Genomic DNA, 12,035 nt, shown 5'->3' on the forward strand with positions numbered 1-12,035 from the left:
AAAATATAAAAGTAGCGATTGTTAGTTTAGTATGCCTTGTAACCAATTGGTTGGTTATATGTGACATTATTGTATTCATATAAATACATATTTATTATTAATAAAGGCTTTATTTTTCTTTAATAATCATATAATATTAGATTAATAAATTTGATATTTGATTTGTAAATTTAGAGTAAAAATAAAGTTCATAAGATAAAAATACTTTGCAAAAAAAATTATAAAGTTGTTATAATTATGAGATTCCTATTGCATCAAAACATTATTCTTAAAATGTTCCTGATCAATGCTCTCTTAAATACTGGACATTTATTAGAACTGTAGAGACTGCTACATATTATGTTCTTTCCTTAATGGAAGGAAACAATTGTTCTCATAAGTTAAGGTATAATGAATACTTAGAACTAATATATAAGTGCTTGTAATAAAACATGTACACTGAACTGACCCGCATGAAAATTGCATATGGAGAGAAATCACATATGTCTATGGAAAGACTTACATGATAACTATGTAAGTGATTCTTAGACTTACAATCACTAAGTTATCTTATATAGAGAATGTCATGTTTTGATCCTGTTATATGTTATCGTAATTGAGTATAGCATGAACTATCTGAAGATACTTGAGTAATTAAGAGATGATTCATCATCTTAGGTGAATTAGAATTTTTTTTTATTCTCAAATAACATTGACTAAAAAATCATTCGCCAATGTGGAATGAGGTTTTAAAAGAATTTCAAATCTTATTCAAACGATCAATGAGTATTATGTAGAAAACAAACATAATTTAACATGACAGACATACTCCATGCTTTAATATTAAATCGGAACATTATTGGTGAAAGAATATTAATTATATTGAGAAACCAGTCACTGAAAGGTTAAGTCAAACCACTAATGACTTTTCTAATATTTAAGGGATCATGACACGTTACTAGACAATACATCTAATTTTCAAATATAAATTAATCAATTGTTGAATTGATAATAAATTAAATTGTTTAATTTATTTAATTCTATTTAATTAAAATTAAAATTTATATTTGGACCAACATATTAGGAACCTAATGGGTCACACACATGAAGAACCATTAGTCAGAAATTAAATTGTGATGATTTACTTAAGTATGACTTGATTAAAATATATTTTAGAAATTAAGGATTAGAATATAATTAATATAGAAATTATATTTCTAGAGCTCGAGAAATCAAGTAAGGGCTTGATTGAGTTAATTTCTAAAATTATTCTGAATTAATATATGGATATTATTCAGACGGCAAATTGATATTTTCCAGTTTATAATGTTGTTTAGATTTCTCTATAAATAATAAGTTATGCTTTTTATTTTTTAGGAGTTGTTTGTTAAATACAAAAACTATTTAAGTCACATAAAAGAAAACTAGCACTCTAGGCATAGTAATCCTTTTTTTTTTTTCTAAATAAAGATTTATGAGATTTTTCACCAATGGTTTATGTGAATTATCGTTGGAGGCAGGACAATTGAATGATTTGTGATTTGCGATAACTCAGTCTTTAAAGAATTATTCAAAGTTAAAAAAGATCAGATCTTCATATAATAAATCCCTAAACAACTCTAGATTTGTCTAACGGGATCCTAGGGTCTCTTGAATAATTTTATTTTATTATTTTTATTGTGTGTATAATATTCGAGAACCCAAAACGATATATATATTTTTGACTAAAAGGAAGAAAATTTGAAACTAAGGATTCAATTAATAATCAAATTAGAAATGTAGCGAATCATTTGAAAAAAAATTGGAACCTATATATTTATTTAAAATAAGAATAAGATCACGGTAAGTTGAACTCATATAATTAAGGGTGACCATTCAATTCAGTTGATAACTTCAATTTAGTTTAGGTTAATCAAACCTTCAAAAATCAAAACCAAAACCAAAACAGAATCGAAATGTGATTGGATTTTTGGTTTTTGAAGCAAAATATTTGGTCTTTCATTCTTCTTCTTTCTTATTTTAACATAGAAAATGATTTTATGATTTTGGTTCCGTAAACAACATTTCTACCATGTGTTAGATCTTTTAAATCCATCGATATACGTTAAAAGACTTTTTTCATTGTTTGTTTCTTTTTATCTTTGTTTTTCAAAAGAAAAATCACTCTAAATTATGCTCCAATCAACTACAAAATAGCATCAAGGATTTAAACGTCCAAGACAAATAAATAATACATAAATATAAACACACAATTTACCTATCAATCAATCCAAAAAAAAAAAAAAGGATAAAAAGAGTTTAACTAATAAGAAGGTAGTTTTCTGGTTCTTTAATGTTAGGTCACTTTCAATTCTTAAAAAATACAAAAATGAATCGAATTAAATAAAAAAATAAAATCAAATAGGGTTTGGTTTTGAAAGCAAATAGACTTTTGGACGCAAAAAAAGAAGAGTTGAACTTCTGGATTGTTCGTGGAACCAGTCTAGATAAAGATAACACCCAATTGTTCAAAAAATACTATAAATACGCGTCCAAACGAGCCAGATGGCAATCCATACGAGGATGCCTTCTTCAAGCTGCTGCTGCTGCTGCTGCTTCCTCCCCTGTACTCTACGGTCAATGAATTTTGTCACCCTGCTAAGTTAGCCGACATGAAACGTGGGACAAGAGACAAAAAGAAGAAGAAGAAGAAGAAGAAGAAGAAGAAGAAGAAGAAGAAGATGTCTTGTCTTCGTGTATTGAACTACGACCACGCGTACTTGTTATCTTTATCCTGATTTACTGTGGTTTTTTAAAGTATTTTTTAGTATTAAAATACGGTAAAATTCTCAAAAACCACGACGAGCAAACGGTCTCGAACCATATCATGGTTGCCGTTGTTACAGGCTTCCTTACAGCCAGCCAAGGTGGTCAGCTAGCTGTCTGTCTATTCAAAGACAAAACCACCCAATTCACCATCTCATGCCAGCCTCGCCCAACTCACCATCTTTCATCTTCCCTCCCTCTCAAACTCACTCACAATTCTTTTACCTGGCCAGAAGGAAAAAACAACGCCTACAGGGCTATATTTATTTCTTGAAAAATGGTTTATGAGAAATTATTTTTTAAATTTTTTCGTGTTTATTTGTTATTAGAAAAGTTGGTTAAAGAAAAATTTGACTTGGTTTTCAGGAAAGTATTTTCCTGAAAAATTTGGGCGGAAAACACTTTTCGGAAGTTGTTAGAAAATTTATATTATTCGCTGATTATATCAAATTTGATCCTCAAACTTTTGATTGCTATATATATTTTGTTCAAATTTGATCCTCAAACTTTTGATTGCTATATATATTTTGTTTTCAATATTTATTTTTCAATTTCATCTCTTAAAATTTAATTTTTATATTAACTTTAGTCTTTATTTTTATAATTGTTATTTGCTTTTCCCTTATCATTTTTTAGTGAAATTTTTTATCTATCAAATTTGATCCTCATTCTTTTGATTGTTACTTATTTTATTTGAAATAATTTATGAAATGTTAATTATTATTATTTTAATTTCTTCATCTTTTATTTTTTTTATTTTTTAGATTTGATCTCTATTATTTTGATTATTATTTATTTTATTTGAGATAATTTATGAAATTATATTTTTTTTCAATTTCATTCCCATTCAACTTTTTAATTTGTAAAATTTATTTTTCATTATTTTAATAAACTTGAAAAAAATAAAACATTAATAAGTTTTTTTTCAACTTATTTTTCATGATATAACCAAATATTAGAAAGTATTTTTCTACTTATTTTTCATTATATTATCAAATATCAAAAAATAATTTATTTTTTTTTAAAATTTACTTTCTAACAAATAAACAAGAAAACGTAATGAGAATAAAATATTACACTAAATATCATACAAGGACTCTCTGTTTTTTTGTTTTAAATATATATATTTTAAAGAAATATTATAGACAGCTGTAACACGTTGTACAACAAATCAAATTGTTTTGACTTAGTAAAAATTTGATGGATTTTTTTTTTACCTGGAAACTCCTGTCTGTCACGTCATTGGTGGGGCTTGTTGAAAATGCAGTAATATAAAAGAGGGAAGGTGATCAAAGATTTTTTTTTAAAAAAGAATCATTTGTAATTCAAACACATCAAGGAGGAGAAGCTTTGTGTCTAATGGAGAGCATTTTGGGTTTGCTCAGAATTCGTGTCAAACGTGGTATAAACCTTGCTGTACGTGATGTTCGTAGCAGCGATCCTTATGTCGTCATCAGGATGGGCAATCAGGTTGGTTTCTCCTTTTTTTTTCTTTTTTCTCATCTCTCTTGCAGTTTTGTGTTCTTTCTTCTTATTTTTCCTTCGTTTGTTCTTTGCTTTCTTTTGGTGCTGTTTCTTCTCCGTGATCGGAAAATTTCGAAATAAGAAAGAACTTGTTAATCTTGGGTTGTATTTTTTAATCTAAATTCTCAATTCTTTTAAGGAAAACCCCAAGAACTTCAGGTCTCAAGTATTTCTTAGATGCTTTGATCTGATATGTTTAAATGTTTCTCTTGTTGAGAAAGTATCTTTTTAGGTTTATGATGTTCTTATGCCCTCAACCAAATTACAACTTATTGTGGTAATAAATTGAAGATTGATGAGTTATGATGTATTGGATGAATTGATAATCAGAAGCCAGAAATTCTGTAAGAGAACATATTATTTTTGGATGTTTGTCTTAAATTTTAGCAAGGGAAAACCCAGAATTAGCAAGGTTAGCATAAAAAAAGGGTATAAAGCTAGTTGGCTACTGCCTAGTTGTTTTGGTAAGAAAATCTGGATGCCAATCTTTTCTCATTTTGTGCTGTAATCCTAGTCCAAAATAATTTCTTCGATATCTCCAATTTCTATATGAGCGATGTCTGTACAATTCCTCCTGCAACATAGGATGGTACAATTTCTTCGACATCTTCTCATTAATCTTGACAGTTCAGCATGCTGTGCTAGCAAGTTTAACTTAGGATGAGAACCACATTCAAGTGCATAGATTATAACTTTCTATCGCTTTTCACGCATTTTTCTTCTTTTTTACATTTATTTAATTTGTCCCCATCTAATTTCCTGTCAAGATTTTATTGCTTGTAGTACGGTAGGATGCAAATGTTGTAGTATTTCATATTTACTTGGAGTATATGTTTTTCTTCATTTAGGCCTTTTTAGTCACTACATTACGTCTGCTAATTTTATGATTGTAAACATTTGCTGCAGAAACTGAAAACTCGTGTGATCAAGAAGGACGTTAACCCACACTGGAATGAAGATTTAACTCTTTCTGTTACAGATCCTAATCTTCCAGTCAAGCTGGTAAGTTTAATGTCTTGTCACATTAGGACATGAGCTATTTCAGAAAGGGACATGCATGCACATGTTTATTGTGCAGAAAAGAACTTCTTTTATGGTTGCCTTCTCTTCAGTGCTCTTTGTCCAATTGCAAATCTATTTCCAAAATGAGTATTATAACAATCTTTCTGAATTCAAAAAGCCTAACTGATTGAAGGTGCTTTTAAAAAAAATGAGTTATGTTGAAAACTTTTAGTTAACATTACAGAGGATGTGGTTTAACCTGAATCATCAATGCTCAATACTGCAACCCTTGGCACCCCTATCCTCCTCCTAAGACCCCCTAATGGGAAAGAGACAAAAACGAAACAGAGTGAAACTTCATTATAAAATACATCTCAAATTCATTTCATTTTTTTAGTCGAACGATATTGGTTTCATCGCCACTATCTTTTTTCTTTCTTTTTAGTTGGTAGGAACTACAATATTTTCATTGCCTGTGGTTCAGTAGGATTACTTAAGGTGAGTCCTTCAAATCATAAACTGGCACTTCATTGAAAGGTGCAACTCCAATTGTAAAATCACCAATCTTCCATTATGATGAAGATTGTCACAGAACCTCTATATTCACCAATAAACAACACTGGCCAGTAATGCTTCATTATTTCAACCTTTATTTACTCGAGAGACATGCAGAATCAAATTGGGAATGTGCCTTTTTTCCTGTTGAGAAAATTTGTCATCAATTTGCTGAGTAATCCCACGTTGGTGCTGCACAGTATTTGTAATGTCCCCACAGAATGCATGGGCCTCTCCAATGCTTGTACCTTTTAATCTGGATACTCTGATTTAGTATCAAAACCAACCATCATTTTTCATCATTGTTGTGTAACCTCACATGCTTTTCATTATTGTTCCTGGACCATGGCACTTTGTTATTGTTGTTCTCATTATAATGTTAAATGTGCTTCTGTTGAGCTTGTATTTGAGGCATATGCTAAGTGCTTTTATGATGGTTGATAGAGATTGCTATGGCTTTACATAGTACTCGGACCTCTCCACCTACTTGCTTTTACAAGTGACAGTGATCTGGATGCAGCGTTGCCTAAGCAGTTGTTACTCTGGAAACTGAAATTAAGCTAAATACAACATATTGGATGTGAGAAATCTTAACAGTTTTCCTACAACTGACTCCTCGTAACAGATGTGGAGCATGCAGTATATTGTGAAGGGACAGCTGCATGCATGATGTCTTGCTCCATGAACTTGTAAAAGTCAAAACAATCACTTAATCCAAACACAAGAACCTGAAAATTAGGAGGCAGTCAAGGGATTACTAACTTCAAGAACCCAAATGGGCTTAGAGTAGTACCCTTTTATGTTGAAGGCTTTCTACTTCCTCGACCTATATTTATAGGATCACCTAATGCATGCAGAAAATATCATCTTGTATGCTTTTGCTATGTATCATGCTTTCCTAATATTCTCAGATTCATATTCATGTTTGTTGGTGATTTCAGATCGTCTACGACCATGACTTGTTTACCAAAGACGATAAAATGGGAGAGGCAGAGTTTGATATTAGGCCATTCATAGAGACCTTGAAGATGAACTTGGCAGGGGTTTCAAGTGGCACTGTCATCACAAGAATACAACCCAGCCGGCAAAATTGCTTATCTGAGGATAGCTGCATTATTTATAGTGATGGCAAGGTTGTTCAAGATCTCTACCTCAGATTAAAAAATGTGGAATGTGGTGAATTGGAAATCCAACTCCAATGGATTACCTTCCCTAGCTCGAGGGGCTTTTAAAGGTTTTGACTGTTCCTTCATTTGCTTCCAATCACATGATATGGACAGGTTGCTTTCAAGCTTCTACCACCTGTGTGGAGATCTATCCACTGATTTGCCTCACAAACTAACCTTTTATGTACTTCTATTACCTGTGTTCGGATCAGGTTCTTAGCTCACGATAGAGGATTGAGCAGTTTATGGTTCTTGTTCTTGATATGTATCTAAATCTGTAAATACGCTTTGTGCTGGAAATTTCTGAACTTCGCGAGTTTACCTGTTGAAAGCATGATGACAAGTAGATAGGCCGAAGCATGTTTATTCATTACTGGAACGTGTTTGACAGTACTTTATACAAAAGAAGGAAGCTTGCTTTATATGTATTTTTGGTGCAGTTTTGGCTGCATAATGTGCCGCACTACTTGCTTCTTACATGCTTATATCCTGAGCTCTCTTACAATCCCACCGTACCACCATATTGGTTTTATTATTTAGCTATCCTGACGTTGAGGATCGGTGGATGCCCCTTATTGTGCAGGATCGTATGCTTCCACTCAGACGGGCTTGTTTTGTAGGTGGGCTTTCGAAATATGGGCTTAACTCAGTTTTTGATTGCCTGTGTAAGCCTATCAACACTTGCATGCATCAATTTGGGCCTTTTTGATTTCACGTTTGAAAGCGTGGTTCATTGATATCTAAAATATTTTTTTAATATATTTAAATAATATTTTTTTATTTTTTTAAAAATTTATTTATAATATTAATATATTAAAATAATTCAAAAATACCAACCTTATTTTGGAAACACTTTCTCAATTATGACCTAACAATATAGTCTTTGAATTAATTTCTCTATATGGAAATTAGGCTTCTTCATGAATGGATCTTAAATAATTTATTTATATTTTGATCAGTAAATTATACATGTATATTTTTTATAAATTATTTTATATAGTAGGATTTGTTACTTAACGAGAGAGAACGTTAAAAAAAAAACCCTACTTATCAACTATATTTTTTTATAAATTATTTGTTACCTCCTCATCGTGTTAATAAAGAAAAATAATTTTTTATTTGTGTAACTTTTTCGAAAACCTATGTAATATGAAAAGCTTTCGTGTCCATGTTCTCAACTCTCACTACTTTAATTTATAAATTATTTTTTTTAAAAAAAAAGCAAGCAACCATCCTTCAAGTTTATATATATATATAAACTTGAAGAAACAACCACAAATAACTTGATCACACGTGTGCATGCTTACATATTATATTTATGTATACGAAATCCACTAGATAATTTAGTTTAGTTTATCCTTCACACAGCCCCATCCTCTCCTAATTTCCATGCTAAGGTCAATATATTATTTTTGAAATTCTATGGGAATCCTTGCAGAAAAGAAACGTCCCATTCTCCAACAAGGCAACTAGCCAGCGACCTTTGCCGGCTATCCATAAGAAACAATACCAAGACCAATATCTGCAGATCCTTTGCTTACATTAAAGCAACTTTATAGCTGAAGTTTGCCTTTTGTTCCAAGAAAAAAACAATACATGGGGAGTGTTCATTCAAGTTGAGCATGTGTGTGCAGATTTCCTTCACCCTACTCGATGTGCTTTTGCCTCTTTGTCTGTCTAATTACCTGCCAAATAATGTAGCATCTTTCTTGTCCACTTCTCTTCTCCTCTCTCTTATCCATTTATATAGAAAATTGGGGAATTAGCACACAAAATCAAAACAATTGGTGAATTGACACAGGAGCAAAATATTTTTATGAAATAGTATATTTTCATCTTATCGCGCTTCAGAAACATGATATTTATTAAATGTAAATTATTCCTAAGTATTACAAGATAATTTTCGCGCTTTAGAATATCAACATTTAGTAAATGTCACGCTTCTAAACCACGACAAGATAAAACTTAAATTATATGGTCCAACTGGTTGACCAATTTATAATGGCTAGTAAAATCAGTTGACCGGTTCCGAAAATAACAAGGAAAATATCAAAACTATTAAAATTAAGGGCTTCAGCGAGATTTTTAATATCTAAAGATCTAACAGTTTGCATAGCGACGCAATTGATATAATAGGGAAAACAACCTCCAAAAACTCTTGTAAAAACTTGTGTGCAATTCAACAGTCGGATCAAAAGTTATGTCATTTTGAGTTGTTCTTCTAGTCTGGCGCGGCCAAATATTCTTTTGGGCTTAGACCTGTCTCACTGATTCATAAATACATCTACTAGGTCATCCACATAATTTGTTTGGGGCAGATCCTCATTAAGTTATAACAGACTCACACCTGATTGCTTAGAATCACCTATTATTGCAAACTCAACTACATCATTGACATTGAAAAATAAAAGACAACTTCTATGTTAACACTAACCTTTTGAGTTTACAAGTTGGACAAAGATATATATATTTTGACTCAAGATATATTTGGAAGAAAAAGTTTATTAAATTATGGTTTTTAAGTGAGACGGTCATTGTTTCATACAACTAGATCTAATCGGTCGACCAGTTGAGCCAAATGGTTAGAGTTTCACCTTGTCGTGCTTCAGATGTGCGACATTTATTAAACGTCTCTATTTTGAAGCGCGACAACATAAAAATATGATATTTCACTAAATCTTTTTTAAATGGTGTTATTCTACCAAATATTTTAAGAAACTATGATAATTATAAAAAATTTCACAGTTATAAACCACTTTCATGGGTTATATATTTGATTGTGAAAAAAAAATGTAAAAGAAATGAGCCACTATTGAAAAATAAAATGTCATGCAAAAGTGATAAATTCTAATCCAGAACAATTAATAGGTTCATTTTGCAAATTTAATTATACTACCTACACCAATTATATGTTGCAAATGATGAATTCATTGAATTTTCTCTATAATTTATGTGTCGATTCTTGCAATGTGTCATATGCAAGGCTTATGAAAGAAAGAAAAAGTATAATTGAGGAGAAAATAGTTAAAATATAATTATTTTAGAAGTGTCTCTAATATGTCTCTATATATTTAATTACTTCTAATATATTTCTACATGAATTTATATTAATTTAGGATGAATTAATGAAATGTACATCAATTTAATCATGAATCAACTTGATAATGATAGAGTGATATTGCATTTTTAGTATGAACCAAAACGGCCTTTAAATATGATGCAAAATGAACCTTGTTTTATACAAACCTAATGACTTCTCAAGGACTTCAAACATTCTTTAATAAAGATAGGAAAATACCAAAGGGTCGAGAGAGGGAAACCCTATAAAGAATTTTGGCCAAATAAAAAAAAATAGCAATCATGAGAAAGGTGGGAGAACAAAGAAGATATCCATTTAAGCAAGATGCCTTCATTTGAATCAAATCACAATGGAAAAAACCACTATACAAGTTAAAAATGAAAAATCACCTGTAACTTTTTCTACAAGGAGAAAATAAATAACCTATAAATATATCTTATATTAATATTTATATATTTAAAAAACAATAAGATATTATTTTTTAATCCTAAATCATTATCATTTTTTACATGATCCAATAAATTATAGAAAAGACTTTCCTTTGTATGTAGAAAACGAGCTTATTATTTGCCTTCGTCATTCTACAAGTCTCTTTTTTTTTGTGGATGACATTATCATGTTCTTTAACAACATCTATTAATTTAGAATTTAATTTGAAAATCATATTTTGACATGGGCACTTGTAAACCTACTTTCAATGCCAGAAATTCAGGAAATACAAACAGTGATGAAATTTTTTTCATCGGTAAATTATGGTGAAATTTATCGACAAAATATTTTCTCGCAATGTCCCTCAGTATACACCGATGAATTTTTTTTGTCGGTGTAAACCAATGGAATGAGAAAAGAAGGAATGAAAAAGAAAAAGAAAATGACGTATAAAGCTTACAAAATAAAATATTGACGAAATAAACTCATCGCTACTATCCATCGGTAATATTTAAGTTATGAACTATCAGCGACCCCCCTCCCCCATTTCGTTTTCTTCCTCCATTTTTCTATGCAAATAACAGTAGAACCCCCCCTATTTTATCACAAATCAAACTACCATTACCATAAATCCGACCACCCCAACACTCAGTCTATCAACATCCTTATTCTGGTTCAATTTTTTTTTAGAATTCCTCACATTAAGTAAGCAAAACTACCCATTTTTTGTTTGAAATCAATTTTAAAATGTTATTTTTAATGGCATTTTAAGGTAGTATATGTAGTTTGTTTGTGTGTTTACTTGTTTTATAGCTTTTTCACATATAAATTTGTTATATAAATGTATGATTTGTACATGTTAGGGTTTGTTTTAGATCTTAAAAAATTATATTTGTTTGTAATTTGATGAAATCAATTTTGATTTTGTAACTTAGGTTTTTTGTAATGAAATAAATAATGACTTATTTAATGGTTACATTTCATATTTTATCAATTTTATTGTTGAGTTAAAGATTTCAGTAAATGTGGGGGAATTTGAATTTTTGTAGAAAATTGTTAATGATTTAAGAGTATTATTATAATACATTGAATAAGTTTGAGTTAAACCAATATTAGCTAATTTATTTAGTTCATATAATTAATTAATACATGTTGTCATCAATATTCTATATAGATTTGATATAAGTAATGGATGATCGTTCTTGGATGTATTCAGTTTGACCTGAAGGGCTGTGCAGAATGGATTATTGTAATGTGGTTGAGAGCTTTATTAATTATGCATTATCTATCTAAGAAATATTAGTGGAGACGATATTAGATTCCATATAAAAGGTGTGAGAATAAAAAATTTCTCGATCCAGATGTTGTAACGATGCATCTTTTACAAAAAAGATTCATAGAGAAATACTTATGTTGGTTTGCACACGAGAACCATATGTTCCTTATAAGATCATGATAGAAATGATGATTCGGTCAACTTCTAGTTCTAACAACAT

At 30.3% G+C, this 12,035-nt stretch overlaps 1 protein-coding gene across 1 annotated transcript; it reads left to right on the forward strand.

The window, feature by feature from the left end:
* Positions 1-4,074: 4,074 nt before the first annotated feature.
* On the forward strand, positions 4,075-7,459 carry LOC133678190 (protein C2-DOMAIN ABA-RELATED 4-like). The gene is made up of 3 exons (XM_062100423.1): positions 4,075-4,254; positions 5,215-5,310; positions 6,807-7,459. Exons 1-3 carry the CDS (start codon positions 4,144-4,146, stop codon positions 7,095-7,097), a joined length of 498 nt encoding a protein of 165 aa, XP_061956407.1. The 5' UTR covers positions 4,075-4,143; the 3' UTR covers positions 7,098-7,459.
* The last annotated feature ends 4,576 nt before the right edge of the window (positions 7,460-12,035 follow it).

Source organism: Populus nigra, chromosome 18 (assembly GCF_951802175.1).
Source record: "Populus nigra chromosome 18, ddPopNigr1.1, whole genome shotgun sequence".
Taxonomy (NCBI): Eukaryota; Viridiplantae; Streptophyta; class Magnoliopsida; order Malpighiales; family Salicaceae; genus Populus; species Populus nigra.